The sequence below is a fragment of the Panthera uncia genome, chromosome D4, assembly GCF_023721935.1.
Source record: "Panthera uncia isolate 11264 chromosome D4, Puncia_PCG_1.0, whole genome shotgun sequence".
Taxonomy (NCBI): Eukaryota; Metazoa; Chordata; class Mammalia; order Carnivora; family Felidae; genus Panthera; species Panthera uncia.
Window position 1 is genome coordinate 89,787,130 of NC_064807.1, and position 18,781 is coordinate 89,805,910.

General features: G+C 53.6%; 1 protein-coding gene across 2 annotated transcripts; it reads left to right on the plus strand.

Annotated features, from left to right (window-relative positions):
* The first annotated feature begins 1,093 nt into the window (after positions 1-1,093).
* ABO (ABO, alpha 1-3-N-acetylgalactosaminyltransferase and alpha 1-3-galactosyltransferase) lies at positions 1,094-18,781 on the plus strand. 2 transcript variants are annotated; one of them, XM_049631285.1, is made up of 8 exons: positions 3,976-4,279; positions 4,370-4,420; positions 5,003-5,053; positions 5,299-5,355; positions 5,769-5,816; positions 6,673-6,708; positions 8,933-9,061; positions 15,828-18,781. In XM_049631285.1, the coding sequence occupies exons 1-8, from the start codon at positions 4,125-4,127 to the stop codon at positions 16,513-16,515; spliced, it is 1,215 nt and encodes a 404-aa protein (XP_049487242.1). In that variant the 5' UTR covers positions 3,976-4,124; the 3' UTR covers positions 16,516-18,781. The 2 variants fall into 2 exon arrangements, with proteins under 2 accessions (XP_049487250.1, XP_049487242.1); XM_049631293.1 differs by lacking the exons at positions 3,976-4,279; positions 5,299-5,355 and adding an exon at positions 1,094-1,168.

The following is an 18,781-nucleotide window of genomic DNA, read 5'->3' on the forward strand; positions in this document are numbered from 1 at the left end:
TGGGTGGCTCAGTCGGTTAAGCATCGACTTCAGCTCAGGTCATGATCTCACAGCTTGTGAGTTCCAGCCCCCACGTCAGGCTCTGGGCTGACAGCTCAGAGCCTGGAGCCTACTTGGGATTCTGTCTCCCTCTCTGTCTGCCCTCCCCTACTCGTGCTCCCCCCTCTTAGAATAAATAAATAAACATTAAAAAAAAAAAAAAACAACTTTGCCTAATCCGAGGCCAAAAAAGCTACTCTTTATTTTTGCACACACCTCTGGGATTGCACATTTGGATACATGTGGCTTTTCACATTTTCACACCCAGAGGAAACGGACGTATCCCTCTTAGACCCAGTGAAACTCTTTGGTAACAGTGTCTGGGCTGCACCCAGGTGTACATGTGCATGTTTTGTTTGTTTGGTGGTTTTCTCAGTCCAGCACTTGGGACCCCCCAACACATTTGTGATCAATGAGGTTCTCGCCGCTGGGACATCGGGCTTGGGCGTCGTAAAACCCAGCGGTGGGTGGCTCGGGGGAGGAGGCTCTTTATCAGTGGTGGGTCCTGCTGTACCCACCACCTTCAGCTAAGATTTAACTGATGCACGCGGTATGGCTTCCTTCCAACGTGCCCCTTTCCCGGGGTGCCACACCCCTGTATGGGCTCTCCCACCATGATGTATTATTGTATGTAGCTGTACTGCGAGGTGCCCGTGGGGTGCGGGGTCCCCTCGGTGAGAGGGTTGGTGCACCGTCGTCTGTCACAGCCCTCCTGGGCCCTGTCCTTCACGCTCTGCCTGTGGGGTAATGGCTGTGGTGCGCCCCAGCCTCTGAAGTGTGAAGAGTCGACCCGCGTCCCCGGGGGCTTGTCAACAAGGAGGGGCACCAGGGCGGGTGCCCAGGGGCTGCAGGGCAAGGCTCAGTGGGTCATGCCTCCAGGAGAGGTGTAACCCTCCTTCCCTGAGGGCACACAAGAGGGAGAGGGCTTTCAGCTGGAGCCCACAGAAGCCCCTCCCTGCCCAGTGCCCAGTGCCCAGTGCCCAGTGCCCAGTGTGGGCCCCAACAAGGTGATTCGGGTGAACTGGCCCCGGAATAACCCAGGCTTCCTCTCCGCAGGCTTCTGGGGAAGGAGTGCCAGCTCCTGGCTGTGCGGGCTCCTGCTCTTGGCTGCGTGTCTGGGCTTCTACAGGTGAGAGTCTGGGGACGTCCCTGGGGTCCCTGTGGTGGGCTGGGGCTTAGTATAGCTAATTTGACTTTAATTCATGAAACCGGTCAGGGTTTTGGCCCACAGCCGTGGTCCCGGAGAAGGTGTTACCCACACGGTCGCTGTCATTTTGCAGATAAGGAAACCGAGGGAACACGGTGGTGTTTTCTGCATCAGGTGACCACTTGGCAGGGACACAGACTCCCAGCCAGCGCTCGGCTCTGCTCCCTGATGAGTTGTCGGCATTTATAGGTTCCCTGGGGAGAGGTGGGGGGCAGAGGGCTTCCGAAGGCAGTGTTTTACAGCCTGTTAGAAACACCGGTTACGTAGAGCTCACACCGTGCTTTAAATGCATTTACTGAAAACAGATAACACCTTTTTTTTTTTTTACTGCCTTTCATTTGTTTAAAACAAACAGTAAAGTTTATGTTTCCAAACCAACTTAGTAAAATTGCCTTCCCTTAAAAAAAAAGAATCTAGTGGATCCTTTTCAGTGCACTGGTGAAACTGCCTCTAGCCTCAACTTTGAGGTGGAAACTGAATGTTCACATGTGCAGTCGAGACCACAGGAAGGCATTTTCACGTAGTGGTTAACCTTGAGAGCTGTACGCGTTTTCACTGATGACTTCCGTAAAGTAATCTGTTAGGAGTTCACACTTACTGGATGTGTATCCTGTGCTGGGCACCGAGCGAAATGCTTGATGGACATTCTTGTACATTCTCTCAACAACCTGTAAGATCTGCATTATTGTCCCCGTTTCACACCCGAGGAAGGTGAGGCTCCAGAGGTTAAGGTGAGACGCGGGTTATAAGGTAGGAAGTGGCAAGGCCAGGACGCAAACCCTTCCAAACCCACTTCCCGGGCCCCTGAGGGCGAGTCGACCTGGGGCCAGCATCTCATCTCAGGGCTGCGGGTCCAGCCAGCGCGTGCTCTGGAAAACGGCGCCCTCACTCTGTCGGACATGTCAACACATTCCCCTGGAGAGGCGTTTACTGAGCCTGGTGTTGGTGTGTGTGCGCGCGCGCGTGTGTGTGTGTGTGTGCGCGCGTGCCAGGATGTCACTGTCAATGGGACAGCTCCTTGTCTTGAGCAGTGTCCGATCTGGTAGGGGGAATACACAGGTGATAGGCTGCCACGAGAGTGGGGACGGGCTTTCCCGGATCTCCCAGGACGAAGACACCCCTTGATCTGCCAGAGGTGGACACTGGCCAGGGCTGTGAAGGGCCAGTCTGGTGTCAGCGACAATGGAAAGCGACCGATGGAACAGTGCTGGTGGGGGCAGTTGTACTCGTCCAGGTGGCCCCTGCCCACCGCGTGGGGGTTGTAGACCAGCACAGGGACCTCCTGAATTGCTGTGCTGTCCTCCCGGGGCCTGGTGTCCACTTCAGAGCTTGCCTGTGTCCTGCTGCGGGTCAGGGGGCTGAGCTGGCTCCACAGCCTGTCCGGCAGGTGATCAAGGCCCCACCTGAACTTTATACGGCAGCAGAACTCCGTCCTCTGCGAGCGGCCTGTCCCGATGTCTGATTCTTAGAATGTGCCCTTGAACTGCACGAGAATATTCTTCCTTGTAGCGTAAGGGCCCCAGGGAGCGCTGAGAGCGTGTGGCCCCTTCGGTGTCATGCCTTCAGCTTTTTGGAGACACCTGTCCCCGTGCCCTGCCGCTCCCCGCTGGGTCCCAGTTCTGAAGCCCCTCACCCCGCTCGGACTCACTGAAGTTCACAACGTGTGTTACAGCAAGGTTCCCAGGGTGGCAGCCCAAGGGGTCTGGGGTCTGGGGTCAGGGGTCTGGCCTCTTTTCTCCATCGAGATGCCATGGTTCTTTTGGGTTATTCATCCAGCGCCTCCTTCCTCTGCATTATCCCGTGTTTAGATCTTGTTTTTTCTTCTTTTCTCCCTCATTTCGACACACCTTGGATTCCTTTTTAATTTTTTTAGACTGGTAAATGTTTAGTACCCAAAAGATTCACCTGATTATTTGTTTTTTTGTTTTTTTTTTTCAACGTTTTTTTATTTATTTTTGGGACAGAGAGAGACAGAGCATGAACGGGGGAGGGGCAGAGAGAGAGGGAGACACAGAATCGGAAACAGGCTCCAGGCTCCGAGCCATCAGCCCAGAGCCCGACGCGGGGCTCGAACTCACGGACCGCGAGATCGTGACCTGGCTGAAGTCGGACGCTTAACCGACTGCGCCATCCAGGCGCCCCAAGATTCACCTGATTATTACATTAAGCTTCCTTCTAAAATATTTATTTATTTTGAGAGAGAGAGGAGGGGCAGCAAAGGAGAGAGAGAATCTCAAGCAGGCTCCACACTGTCAGCACAGAGCCCACCGTGGGGCTTGAACTCGCGAATCGTGAGATCATGACCTGAGCAGAAATCAAGAGTCGGTGCTTAAGCGACTGAGCCACCCAGGCGCCCCCGGCTCCCTTCTGTGTTTTAACAGGCCCCCTAGGTGATTTGGATGCAGGCTGACATCGGTCTCTCTCTCTCTCTCTCATTCTCTCTCACAAAACAAAACAAAACAAAAAAGAAAATAGAAGAGGGGGTGGCGCCTGGGTGGCTCAGTGGATTGAGTGTCTGACTCTTCGTTTTAGCTCAGGTCATGAGCCGGGCGGGGGTTGTGGGATCAGGCTCCACACTGAGCGTGGATCCTGCTTGGGATTCTCTCTCTCTGTCTCTCTCTCTGTCTCTCTCCCCCCCCCCACCCCTCTCCCTGACTCATGCACTCTCTCTATCTCTAAAGAAAAATAAAAGAGAGAGAGAGAGAAATAAGCAGAAAGGAACACAGAAAGGAGGCATGACTCCAGACTTGAGAGTGTCCGCAGGTCACCTGGGGCGCTTGTTGGAAAGAGAGCTTTCTACATACACACGCCTCCAAAGTGCTCAGCACTGTGCAGGGGCCTGGAATTGCATCTAGAAACGACTCCTCAGGTGAACGGGATGCCGCGGTCCTCGGCCCTGCTGTTGGTTACCGTGGTGATGGGATTGCGTCACAATGGTCCAGATGACCAGCAGGAGTGGGGATGGGGCCAGAAGGGCTCTGGTCGGGCCCCACGTCCATTTTCTCAGGAGCCAGAGGCCAAAAGGGTGAGAATGTGTGTGTTAAAGTCTCAGCCTCGAACCCCCATCCTGTCGGTCCTCCCGCCCGGCCAAGACTCAGTTTCACACTCTTGTTTGTCCCCCAGCAATGTCTTCAGGCTGATTCCCGGACGGAGGCAGATAGAAGAGTCTCGAAGGTAATGGCGGCGTCTTTGGATTCAGGGCGGTTCCTTCTAGAAAGATCTAGAGCAGAAATAGAAATATACATATGTACTGAATTGGAGGTACTTCTAACCGGAGACCCTCGGTTCCCAGTGTGACTCCCGAGTCCCTCCCTCCACCGTGTTTTCTCAAACCTTGACAAAGGACAAGGCAGAGAAAGTTCTAGCTTGCGCTGGAGAGAACACGTTTACAGAGTTCACGCACTGCCCAGCGGGCTGTGCGGCAAGGCCGGGATTCTGGGAGGGATAGCGCCTGGTATGGGTTCCGGGGTCCCTTCAGCCGCTTCGACGGGGCCGAGCGGGGGTGGGGGCCCTCTGACCCCGTCAGGGCCCAGACAGGTCGAGGCTCAGTGTCCTCTCAGAGCCCATTCCTTCCAGAGCTGGCCTCTCTGGCGACCTGTGAACAGATAAGGTGACAGCTCCCAACCGGGACGCGTCACGAGCCCCCAGGGCGTGGCCCGACCCCAGTTCTCTCTCCGTCCAGCTTGGGGGGCCCACACATGCTGGTCGGATGGCCAGGTGGATGGTGGGCTCAGCTGGCGTCACTTTTCTCTCCAGCAGCACGGAGGGCCGTCCCCTGCAGGGCCAACAGGAGAGCCTGCCATCGAGGTAGTGACTTCCGCTCCTTCCTCCTCCCTCACAAACACTGGCCTTCGTCGGCCCCACTGAACTCCATCCAGGAGCCTGTCTCCCCTCCCCCCACCCCCAGGCCTGGCGGGGGTCCCCAGGGGTCGGTGTGGGGGGGGGATGCACACCTAATCCTGGCCTGGGGCGCCCCCCTCTCGAGGGCATGGCTCTTTGTTGGCAATCGCTACTTTTCACGAAGTGAGTCGATGGAACCTTTCCTCCCTCAGCCAGGATGGCCGCCGTGTGGTCCCGCAGGGGATGCTGCTGGAGACAAAGCAGTGCAGGTGAGGGGCGGGGAGCGGGGCTCCCGGGGCTGACAGGGTGAGAGGGGCCTTGCCAGAGCTCTCCTGGGGATTCCAGGACCCACAGGGGCAGCCACGGCTCCTGCCTCCTGGTCTCTGCTCCTCCTTCCCAGGTGTGTGTGTGTGTTGGGGGGGCAGTTTCTCCCGAGGCCGCGGTCACGCCCTGCGGGTGAAGCCGTGCACCATGCTCCCAGACACGGTCAGCGTGTCCAGGGTTTCTCGGCCCTGCTTCAGACCCCCGCTCCGCTCCCCCGGCCCAGGCTCGGCATCACACGGGAACTTTCTCCTCAGGGGCCGTGACGTGGCCGGCCCTGGAGGAGACCTGCCCGCCGGCACGGGAGCGCTTCCCCCAGGACCCGGCCCTGGGCTGAGTGCTCTCTGTTTCCCTCCCTCAGTGAAAGGGACTGCCCTCCGGACACCTGCAGAGTCCCTGAAGTCCCCAGGTATGGGGACCACCTCTTCGGGTGTTTCTGTGCCTCTTTCTGAGCAAGTCAACATGTGCCTCCCCATCCCCTTCCTCACCCCCACCCAGTCCAAGGCCTGATTCCCGGGGGAGAGGAGGGTGATGGGGGAGAGGAGGGTGATGGGGGCACAGGAGAACAGGAGGAGACGTTAGGTGATGGGAGTCACAGGGGGTTTCCACTTGACCTCCAGCCGTGGGGCTGCTCAGTGTCATGCCCGTGGCACGCTCGGCCCCGGCTTCTCAGCCCTCAGCTCAGCTAACACCTGAGGATGATGTGGCCCGGGGAGGGCATGGAGGTGGGCGCGGCATGGGGGCTGGATGGGGTGGGGGTGGGCCTTCGTAGTTGTGAGGTAGACCCACGTTAGGACTTACAACACAGGGAGAGAGAGAGAGAGAGAGGGAGGGAGAGAGAGGGAGGAGATGTGGGGAGTCTAGAGCCTTGGCAGTTACCAGAGACCTTGAGGGGTGACCCCCTTTCCTCTGCTTGGCTTTTAGCCTCATCGGTTTATCACTGGGAAGCATGTGGCGTCCCCAGGGCTGGGTGGGCACACTTGACCGCTGTCTGTCTAGTGAGTGGACAGGTGACTAGTGGACAAGAGGAAGAAAGGAAGGAGGGACGGAGGGGGAGCAGGAGAGAGGAAAGAAGGAAGGAGGAAGGAAGGAAGGCAGGAGGGCAGGAGGGCGGGCGGGCAGGCTGGCAGTCCTGTGGTGCTCCTGGCACAGCTGGCCATCTAGACGGGGAGGACGGCACCTTGTGGCTGTGGGCGTAGACTGCCTGGCTCCGAGACGCTTCTGGATGCGACCGTCCTCCTCCCTGACGCGTGTCTTCTCTGCAGGATGGTTTACCCCAAGGCCCAGCTCCTGCAGCCTGTGTAAGTTAGCACATCCCTGCCGTGGCCACCGGCCCGCCTCGAGTTCTCCTCGCCCTCACTGCCACCTGTCCTAGCCTTTTCTTTTCCTTCTCTTGCCGTGAGAGGGGGCTGGGCTCATTGCCAATGGGTCTGGTCCCGGGCGAGGGTGCCAGGGAAGGCGCCTCCAACTCCCGGGCCTGGGGAGCATGGGTGTCCACAGAAGGCACGGAACCCTCTCTCATCTCTTCCTGGGGACGCAGGACAGGTCCGGGCTGGGTTCCCCCGGTGCAGGCGCCCGGCCTCCTCAGCCCGCACCGCCTGGCTGTTCTGCCCCAGATGGCGCTGGCAGCCGGTCCCTGTGGCCTCAGACAGGAAGGTCGCCCTGAGGCCACGCTGGTCAGCCCTCACTTTACAAGCAGGGAAACTGAGGCCCAGAGAAGTGAAGGTACTTGCCTGAGGCTGTGCGACCGGCGAGGGCGCGGTCAGGTTCTGAGCCCAGGCCGGGCGACCTCCCTGCCGGGAGAGCTGCGAGTGCTCACTGTCTTTTCTGACACCAGTACCCACGCCTCCTTGAGTCCTTAGAGCCACCCGGAGGCCGTGACAACCTGACACATGACCTCCCTGGAATGAGAGGGCTGTCCCTGGGGAGGACGGACACACACACACACACACACACACACACACACACACACACCAGGTCCGAAGCACTCCATTTAAAATATCTCAAAAATACGAAGTCTCTCATTTTAAAAACCGATCACGCATTGAAAGGATGGTGTTTTGGACGTTGCGGGTTAAACAACATATACCAGATTAATTGTAACTTTACCTGGTCACTTTTTTTTTGTTCATTTCTGAGACAGAGCATGAGTGGGGGAGGGGCAGAGGGAGACACAGGATCAGAAGCAGGATCCAGGCTCTGAGCCATCAGCACAGAGCCTGACGCGGGGCTCGAACTCACAAACCATGAGATCATGACCTGAGCTGAAGTTGGACGCTCAACCGACTGAGCCACCCAGGCGCCCCTCACCTGGTCACTTTTACCTTTGTGTGCTTACTAGAACAATTTTAAATTACAAATCTCTGTTGGACACAGCCCATGTGGAGGGACGGGCTGGCGTGAGCCTGTTCTCGTGGGTCCTGGAGCCGTGTCCTGAGAAGCCACGAGTGAACGGGCACTCGTGAGACAGGATGGGAGGAGAGGAGAGAGGTGTCCGTGCGGGCTAGGGTGGAGAAGGGACAGAGAACGTTCTGTGGGGCGACACTGGGGGGAGGGGAAGCCCTCGAGATGGGAGGGGGCTGGAGGCCTAGCTTTGCCCCTGAAGAAAACTCGTGTTACCCCCTACTCCCAGCAAACAGGTAGGTTTCCCACAGGGAACGATGCCGCCGCTCCCCCCAGTCAGCAGCCCCCACGGTGGGGGCTCACTCCCACAGCCGCTCCCCGCCCCCCACGTGCCAGTCGCAAGTTCTAGGTTGTCACCTGTGCTTTTGACGGACCGGCTGTAGCTCAGGGCTCCCACCGGCCCCTCCTCGGGCTCCATGACTTTCTAGAGTGGCTCCAGAACCCAAGAAGACCGTCTACTCTAGAGTCTCGGCGTATCACCAAGGGCGCGGGAGCAGCCAGGGGCACAGGTCCCCAGGGGGCGACGTGGGGAGGCCAGGGAGCCTCCGTGCCCTCTCGGACCCCGTCGTCAGGATCTGGTGGAGGCTCCCTCACACACGCACCTGCCGGGAGGATGGAGGCTGGGGCTGCAGTGTCACGCTTCTGACCACGGCGTGGTCTTTCCGGTGGCCAGTCCCCATCCGGAGCCATCCAGGAGCCCGCCCCGGGTCACCTCATTAAAACAGAAGGTGTCCCTATCACCCAGGAAGTTCCAAGGGGTTTAGGAGCCCCGTGTCAGGATCTGGGGTCAAAGACTGAATATATGTTTCTTACGGCCAAGTCCCTATTGCTCTCACTGAGATGAGCTCCTTCTCGGAAATGGGGTTGGGGGCCTCCCAGAAGGAGTGTCCTGTGGGACCCAGTACTCGGCAGTGCTCAGGAGACACTCCACGCGGGGCAGTGAGGGAATGGCAGGGTCAGGGCTCAGGGGCGGAGCTTGTGAGGCAGAGAGCACTGGATTGGGAGTCTGGAATCCCGGCTGCGTCTAACTGCGCTGCTCGCGGACTGTGGACCTTTGGTCCTTCCTTCCCTGGCCCACCTTTCCATGCCCTGCTCTAACGCACTGTGACCTGTTCCCTCTAGGAGGGCAGACGTGCTGGTCATGACCCCCTGGTTTGCTCCTGTCATCTGGGACGGGGTCTTTGACTCTGCCATTCTGGACGCACAATTCGAAAACACCACCGTTGGACTGACCGTTTTTGCCATCAGAAAGTAAGTGAGATCTGGGACGCCTGGGTGGCTCCGCCGGTTAAGTGTCTGACTCTTTGGCTCAGGTCATGATCTCACAGCACCTGGGTCTGAGCTCCGAGCTGGGCTCTGCCCTGATAGTGTGGAGCCTGCTTGGGATTCTCTCTCTCCCTCTCTCTCTGGCCCTCCCCTGCTCTCTCTCTCTCAAAATAAATAAACTTAAAGAAAAAAATAGGTAGGTAAGATCTTGGCAGCCGTGCGGAGAAGGACACGTGCCCAGGCTAAACCAGGAAGCCAAGCCCCAGGTAGGGGGCACTCCTCACCAGGTGTCTCTCTTTGCCAGGATGGGGTGCTCACAGGGGGAGGGGGAGGCGTGGGTGGCTTTGTGGGCAGGTGAACCTGGTGGGATTTGCACGGGCCACCAGGCACACCCCTGCTCAAAATAGCAGCCCCACACCTGAGAGTCGTCTGCTCCAGAAGTGACCGTATCAACCATTCAGAGGCCTGGCAGCCACTGCTGACCACTTAGCGGGACCAACCCTGTGACCCAAGCCCGGGAGCAGGTGCTCGGCCGCCCCGATGCGTTCCCCTGGGAGGCCGACTGAGGCTTGGCGTCCCAGTTAGCCGGAGCAGGCTTACTATGCGGTGGAGTCGGACCCGAAGCCTCCAAGCTGCATTTACGGCTTTGGGGTTAGCTTGTTTGCTTTGGAAACTGGCTCGTGTTTCACATCCGGCACCTTCGCCGGCACGTGTCGGGCGCCTTTGCACGTCGGCACACGCGGACCTTCCTCATCCTTTCGAACGGCTGCCCACTCTTACTCCAGAGCCACTGCATTTCCCGCTTGAGCTGACCGTTCCGGAGAGCTGCCTCAGGCAGCACCCTTGAAGACAACCTTGCATCGCGAAACTTTTCACTTGCGCGGCCGAGTTGCGAAAACGTCACAGTGAACGTGTGTCTGCCCACCACCCGGACTCCGCCACTAACGTTCTTGTTTTTCCCCTTCTCACTTTGCCTGGTTTTATTGGGATATAATCAATATGTAACATCGTCTCGATGTAAAGTGTACAACATAATCGTCTGATGTGTGTATGTGTCGTGAAACGATCACCCCAGGAGGACCTACTCTCGGCAACTTTCAAATATGCGATACGGTATGTCAGCTGCAGTGGCCATGCTGTGCGCTCCGTTCCCACAACTGATTTATCTTATGTCTGGAAATCCGTACCTTTCGAGCACCTTCACCGCTTTCCCCAGTCCTGCACCTCTTGCCCCTGGTAACCACTTATTGTCTGTTTCTATGGATTCGGGGTTTTTTGTTTTTGTTTTTGTTATTTAAAGACTCCACATATAAGTGGGATCACACAGTACTTATCTGTCTCTCTCTGACTTATTTCACTTACATAATGGCTTCGAGTGTCAACCGTGTTGTTGCAAATGGCAGGATTCCTTCCTTCTTTTCTTTCTTTCTTTCTTTCTTTCCTTCTTTTCTTTCTTTCTTTCTTTCTTTCTTTCTTTCTTTCTTTCTTTCTTTTTCTTCCTTGCTGAGTATATATATATCTCTCACACTTTCTTTATCGAGCCATCTGTTGGTGGACACTTGGGTTGTTTCTCTGTCCAGGCTGTTGTAAATACTGCTGCAGTGAACGTGGGAGGGCAGGTATCTCTTCAAGATACTGATTTAGGGGCACCTGGGTGGCTCAGTCCATTGAGCATCAATCACCTAAAATGATTGGTGAGTGTCCCAGGGTCATGGGATGGAGCCCCTCATTAGGCTCTGAGCTGAGTGTGAGTGTGGAGCCTGCTTGGGGTTCTCTCTCTCTCTCTCTCTCTCTCTTCCTCTCCCTCTTAAAAAAAACCTTAAAAAAGGATATTGGGGTGCCTGTGTGGCTCAGTCAGTTGAGTGTTTGACTTTGGCTCAGGTCATGATCTCACAGTTCTGAGTTCGAGCCCCACATTGGGCTTGCTGCTGTGGGTCTGTCAGTGCAGAGCCCCCTTCGGATCCTCTGTCCCCCGTTCTCTCTTCCCCTCCCCAGCTTGTGCTCTTTTTCTCAAAAACGAAATAGAACATTTTTTAAAAAATTAAAAAAGATACTGATTTAATTTCCTATCTTTACCCCCATCTCTATCATCTATCTCTTTCTACATCTCCAGAAGTGGGATTGCTGGATTGTAGGGTAGTTCTGTTTTTTTTTTTTTTTTTTTTTAACGTTTATTTATTTTTGAGACAGAGAGAGACAGAGCATGAACGGGAGGAGCAGAGAGAGAGGGAGACACAGAATCTGAAACAGGCTCCAGGCTCTGAGCTGTCGGCACAGAGCCTGACATGGGGCTCGAACTCACGGACTGTGAGATCATGACCTGAGCCGAAGTCGGACGCTTAACCAACCGAGCCACCCAGGCGCCCCTGGGTAATTCTGTTTTTAACTTTGCAGGGGCCTCCCTACCATCTTCCTACAGTGCACAAATGTGCCCTTTTCTCCGCATGCTTTCGGGCACTTGTGTCTCTTGTCTTCCTGAGATGAGCCTTCTAACGGGTGTGAAGGGATGCCTCATTATGGTTTTGATTTGTGTTTCTCTGACGATGAGTAATGTGGAGCACCTTTTCATGTACCCGTTGGCCATTTGAATATTTTCTTTTGTATGATTTCAGTCTTAAGTTTGCTCAGATTTGTTTTGTGGCCTAACATATGGTCTATCCTAGAAAATGTTCCATGTGCCCTTGAGAAGAACATATGTTCTGCCACTATTAGATGGAATGTTCTATGTTGTCTGTTAGGTCCATTTGGTCTATAGTCTTGTTCAAATATGCTGCTCCCTTACCGATTCTCTGTCTAGGTGACCTATCCATTTTTGAGAGTGGCTTATTAAAGTCAGCCATCAATATCGTATTGCTGTTTATCTCTCCTTTTAGTTATGTTAGTATTTGCTTTATGTGTTTAACTGCTCTGATGTTGTTGGGTGCATAAATGTTTACAATTGTTATATCTTCTTAATGGATTGACCCCTTTATCATTATAGAATAACCTTCTTTGTCTTCTTTGATCATTTTTAGCTTAAAGCCTACTTTGTGTGATATAAATATATCTTCCCGTCTTTCTTTCAGTCAGTGTTTGCTTGAAATATCTTTTTCTATTCCTTCACTCTTGGTCTGGTCTCTAAAGCTAGAGTAGGTCTCTTTTAGGCAGACTATTGTTGGATCTTTGAAAAACTTTTTTTTAATCCATGTAGCCATTCGACATCTTTTGAGTGGAGAATCCTTTTACCTTTTACAAAAGGTGATTCTTGAGAGGTCTCAAGTAATTCTTGAGAGGTCAGGACTTCCTGTTGCCATTTTGTTCATTGTTTTCTGACTGTTCTGTGGACTCTCTGTTGCTTGCTTCCTCTCTTGCTGCCTTCTTTTGTGGCTGGATGACTTTTCACCGGTAGCTTTGACTCCTTTACTATTCCTGGTAGTGTATCCACTACAGATTTTCCCTCTGCGGGTAGTAAGGCTTACATAAAATATTTTCTGTTTATAACAACCTCTTTTACGCTGATAACAACTTAATTTCAATAGCTTCTATAAACAATACTTTTACTTCTCTCTCTCTGTCTCACATTTTAGGTGATTGGTGCTACAATTCACATATTTTTAAATATTGTTTACATAAACAGATTACTGTATTCATGGTTGGATTTTTTATGTTTGTTTTTTTAACTCTTAGAGTTGTAAGTGATTTATGTACCGCCATTACAACATCTGACCTTGACTGTATGTTTACCATGACCAGTGGATTTTATCAATATATTAATGTTTTTATCATATTAGTCAGCATCTTCTTCCTTCTGCTGGAAGAGCGTGATGCCCTGTAGTATTTCTTGTAAGGTGGCTCTACTGGTGACGAACCCCCTTAGCTTTTGTTTGGGAACGCTTTCTCTCTCCTTCATTTCTGGAAATCAGCCTTGCTGGGTGTCGTATTCTTTCAACATTTTGACTATATCATCCCTCTGTCTCGTGGCCTGCACAGTTTCAAGCGTCACATGCTCTTCCCATTGAGCCACCCAGGCACCCTCCTTATCTTTGACTTTTGACAACTTAATTATAACGCATCTCTCCGTAGCCCTTTTCAGATTCAACCTATTTGGGGTCCTTTGAGCCTCATGAATCCAGATGTCCGGGTCTCTCATTTGGGAAGTTTTCAGCCATTATTGTTGTAAATGTATTTCCTGCCCATTTCTCTTTCTCTCCTCCCTCTGGGATTCCCATCATGCATATATTATTTGTTTTTATGGTTTCCCATAAGTCCATAAGCTTCACAATTAACATTTTATTGTACTTGCGTGATCAGTAATCTACTCGTCTGGTCGTCCTTCTGTCCATCTATCCATTCATACTTGCTTTTGCCACGTGTGAAGGTAAATCTGGGACATCAGCACATTCGCCCTAAATACTTCTCTGTGCATGTCATTAACTGGAGCTTGAGATGTGTTTATGGTTTTTCTTCTTCCCAGGCAAAATGTACATACACGAATTCCCTGGGTTTTGGCGAATACATATCGTCGTGTAACCAAAATTCTTTCTACGTATACAGTGTTCCCATCACCCCCAGAACGTTCCGTCGTGCCCCTTTCCGGCCAACCCCTCCCCCTACAGCCTCTCCTGCGGCGTCGCTTGTCCTGATTCTTTTCTACTCTAAGATTATGTTTGCCTCCTGGAGCCCTAAAGCACATCCTGCTTTGTGCTGCCTTTTCTGAGAATCGTGATTTTGAGATTTAGCCGTGATTTTGCGTGAACCGGTAGCCCTTTCTCGCTGCTTAGCGTTCCGTGGGATGGGCGCACCACAGTTGCCTACTGCACTTTCCGTCTTGACGGGCTCCTGTTTCCAGGGCTTGGACACTATAAGTAACTATGAATTATGTTGGACAGACCTTTTGCGGACACGCAATCTACCTTTTCTCCATTGAGCATCTAGGAGTAGAACCGCTCAGTCTCAGGCGAGAGACGGCTTTCCTTTTGTAAAGAACCACTCCGCACGTTTTTCCGGTTTCACGCCCCCACTCACAATACACGGAAGCCCCGGCTGCTCTACCTGCCTCACCAGCATCTGATGGCGTGAGTCGCCGGCGATCTTTTATACCTGGGTCCGTATACTCACATACGAGTAGATCTGCGGCATAGGGTCCGGGCAGTGGAATCGGGGGAAGAATATACACATTTAAAGTTTGAGTGTATTTTCTCCCATGCCCTCCGAAAGGGTTATACAAATGGTTACTTGACCCAGGGGTACATGAGAGTGCCTGCCTTCCCGCACTCTCAGCCACACCGACGTATTCACTTACTCATCTGTTAAAAAAGACCTTTACTGAGCAGTTATGACGTGTGCACAATAGGGGTAAGGTAGCTTCCCAAGCAGACAAAGGCCTACTTTCACGGAGCTACGTTCTAGACGGAAAGAACACGTAAAGATGGAAAAGACGGGAGAAGAAGTAAAACACAAATACAAAGTATGTCAAGGTGGTGATAGGGGCTCTAAAGGAATACCTAAGGCTGGGTAAGGGGTGGAGAGGGATGTATCTTCATATTTATTTGTGTATCTATTTGCTCTTTCTTATTGGGTTATAATTTCCACGTTGTAAAATGTACGCCCGTTCAAGGGCATAGCCTGCAGCATCCCCCCCCTCTCCCCACCGCCTCATGCATCTGCGTTGATGCTAGCAGGGAGACCTATGAGGCATATGCAGTTCTGGGCATTGGTCAAGGAATGGAAGCTATTATAGGGGGCGAGCACTGCAGGGAACAGGGCCCCAGCCCCAGGGAACAGGCAGTATGAGGGCCCAGAGGAGCATGCCTGGCCTGTGTCGGGAACATCAAGTAGCCAGCCTGCCCGGACAAAAAGGTGGACAAGAGGAGAAGGAGACCACATCAGAGGCGGGTCTTGTAGGGTCTGGAGGACCACTGTAGTGTCCTGAATTCGTTTTTAGTTCTTCTTAAGGACAAGGAACCATTTGAGGGTCGTGGGTTGGAGAAATCCATCGTCTGGACATTATCTATCATTTGAACTTTTGCCAGCCTTGTGGACTAAGAAAATACCTGTGGTTGAGGCTATCTGCTCAATACCCAAGCAGTCTGAAGGCCTCCTTTTACTATCCAGTTGAGATACATGGTCTTTAGCTAGTCTAGTAGATTGGCTATGGTTTTATTTTTATCTTTCAATTAAAACAATTTTTAATATCTTAAAATTTAAAATATTAGACACAGAATCGGAAGACACAGAATCGGAAGCAGGCTCCAGGCTCTGACCCGTCAGCACAGAGCCCGGCGTGGGGCTCGAACTCACGAGCTGAGATCATGACCTGAGCTGAAGTCCGACGCTCAACCGACTGAGCCACTCAGGCGCCCCATATCTTTTGATTTTTAATCATGGTAAAACGCACAGAACATTGAGCATCCTAACTATTTGTGAGCGTGCGTTTCGGTGGTGTTAAGTGCTCACATTGTGGGGCAGCCATCCCCACCACCCGTCTTCAGATGCAAACCTGAAATTCTGTGCCCACTGAACACTAGCTCCCCATTCCCCCCTCCCCCAGCCTCTGGCAACCACTCTTCTGCTGTCTGTTCCTATGAACTGGCCTCTTCTGGGCACCTCCGTCAAGTAGATTGTCTTTTGCAGTCGGCTTATTTCACTTAGCATGATGTCCTCAAGGGATGGCCATGGTATTATAAGCTGGTTTTGCCTAAGTCTGTTTTTCTGCTGCTGTTTGATTGTGTTTAACACCCACCGTCTCTCCTGGGGTGCTTGTTGGTCTTAGATACGTGGTCTTCCTGGAGCTGTTCCTGCAGACGGCGGAGAAGCACTTCATGGTGGGACACAAGGTCACCTACTACGTGTTCACCGACCGGCCGGGGGATGTGCCCCGCATGCCCCTCGGGGAAGGGAGGCAGGTGGTGGTCCTGGAGGTCCGGAACTACTCGCGCTGGCAGGACGTGTCCATGCACCGCATGGAGATGATCAGCAACTTCTCCCGGCAGCGCTTCCTCCACGAGGTGGACTATCTGGTGTGCGTGGACGTGGACATGAGGTTCCGCGACCACGTGGGCGTGGAGATCCTGTCCCCGCTCTTCGGCACCCTGCACCCCGGCTTCTACGGGGCGGCCCGCGCGGCCTTCACCTACGAGCGCCGGCCGCAGTCCCAGGCGCACATCCCCAGGGACGAGGGCGACTTTTACTACGCGGGAGGCTTTTTCGGGGGGTCGGTGGCCGAGGTTCTGCGGCTCACGTCGGCCTGTCACCGGGCCATGGTGGTCGACCGGGCCCACGGCATCGAGGCGGTGTGGCACGACGAGAGCCACCTGAACAGGTACCTGCTCTACCACAAGCCCACCAAGGTGCTGTCCCCCGAGTACCTGTGGGACGAACATATGCTGCAGAAGCCACCTTTCCTCCGGAAGCTGCGCTTCGTGGCGGTGCCCAAGAATCACGCAGAAATCCGGAACTGATGGGCGGGGCGGGGGGGGGGGTGCTCCAGGAGGTCTCCCTGCAAGGCTGCGGCCGGCCTTAGCGGGTCTTCCGCTGGGAAAGGGATCGGCCACGGCTCTGGTGGCGAATGAGTCCCCGTGCCTCAGTTTCCTCTTCTGGAGAGACTCCCACTACCCACCAAGCACACACGGCTCTGGTTTTTCATCTCTCCCTAATCCTGCCTCGTATTTAAAGTCGGCTCACCCTTCGTGGTGCCGGTAAGGGCCCCTTCCCCGGCAAGGTTTCTTGGTCTCTTCCTCCTGCGGTTGAGGCCCGCTGCTCCCCGCCCCGCCTTTCTAGCGCTGTGTCCTTCCGGCTCCATCTGCCCTTCCGCCCCTATTTCCAACTGGCCTTGCCCATTACGGTGTGAGCTCCTGGGCCGAGAGGCTGAGATCTCTCCGCCTTTGTCCGGGTCACCTCCTATCACAGGGCCTTGTGCCCGGAGACTCCCAAAACAGGTTCACATTTGAGTTTAAGTGACCCGTAAAAACCCAGGACACCGTGTGCTGAGACGGTGGGCGAGGCCCAGCCAGGGAGCACTTTTCCGGGTTTGGTCTGGGTCGGTTGGTGGCTTGTGGCTTTGGGTTGTTGGGCTTTTTCTTCTAGGGTTTCTGGCAGTCTGTCACATGCTTTTGCTCTTACTGCTTTTCTCTGACGCACGTTAAAAACGCCTTCTTCCGGTTTTTATGTTGCCACTTCAACGCTTTCAGCATAGGCAAATTTAAGAGATCGCCCCCTGCTTTGAAATCATGAAGATAGTCTGTTTTGTTATCTTCCAAACACTTAATGTTTTTGCCTCACACTTGAGTCATTCATCTACCGAAAGTGACCTGTGTGTGCTTTTCACGGAAGGGCTCAATTTAATGTGGCTTTCCGTGGATAACCATCACCCGAGCACCGCCTAGTGAACACGTGTTTGAAAACCTACCGGAAAGTTCTTCTCCCCGACATGCACTGTCGTCGGCCTCATGCTGGCAGCTGTCCTTCTGTGCCGGGTCCGTTAGGGTCTCTCTATTCTGTTGCATTTGATGCGGTTTGGGCGTGGTGGGGGTCTGGAGCCGACAGCCGAGAAAGAATTCTTGTGTCTTTGGTGCTTAAAGGTGATTTCATCAAAGCACAGGGACGGGGCCCGTGGGCGGGAGGAGCTGCCCTAGGGTTGTGAGGAGTGACTGGTTACACACTACAGAGTTGGGGGAGGTCAAGGCAAAAGGAAGCCTCCAGAAGGAGTTTCACATGGTAAAGAGGACTCCTAGGGTAACTGAGGCCTGGCTGTTGTCACCCTGAGGTGGTTTTTCCTCTAGTAAGTCAGTAACATGAAGACAGTAGGGAGTTCCTGGAGGAATGTTCTACTCTGCTTGCCTCAGGAGGCTGCAGGTTATAAAGAAATTTAATGTTTTTTGCATTTCCGTCTTGTCTTTGTTCCCCACATCCCTACGGAGGAGAGGGTGGGTGATGTTGGGGCTCCAGGAAACTGAGTCAATGGGTTTCTGGAGGTTAAGCTATTGAGAAGATTGCCTTTTGGGGAGCTGCCTGGGTGGCTCGGTCGGTCAAGCTTCTGACTTCAGCTCAGGTTGTGATCTCACAGTTAGTGAGTTCGAGCCCCGCGTTGGGTTCCGCACTGACAGTGCGGAGCCTGCTTGGGATTCTCTCCCCTTCTCTCTGCCCCTCCCACATGTGCTCTCTCTCTCTCTCCCTCAAAATAAATAAACATTGAAAAGAAAAGATTGCCCTTGTACTTTATTCAGACACGTACGAACTGATGATGACTGTGATGTCTATCGGCCAGCCTTTGGTTTTTCCCTTTCCTTTCTTCTTGGGCGGCCAGGAGAGCCTGAGGAACGTCACACGCATCCCGCCTGGGGGCAGGGGGTCGCTTGTGGGGTGTCGGCCTGCCTGATGCTCCCGCGGCACATCGGCCGGCTGGTCTGTCCTTGTGGTGCCGACCACCGTCTTACTCATTCTAGGCCTAGAAACGGGTCTTGGTATCTGGTGACAAGTCCTCCCCTGACTCTTTAAGAGTGTTCTGGTTGCCCTTGGCCCTGGCCCTGCTGCATTTCCATCTTTAATCTTCTGTCACGTGGCACCGAGGAGCCTGCTGGAGGTTTCATCAGAACCGGGGTAAAAATAGCTTGTCGATATCGGAGATCCCACCCCGTGAGCAAAGCTCTCGGTTTACTCAGTCCTTCAATCTTTCAACAGAACTTCGTAATTTTCTCCGTAAAGGTCTTGCAAATCTGTTTTTCAAGA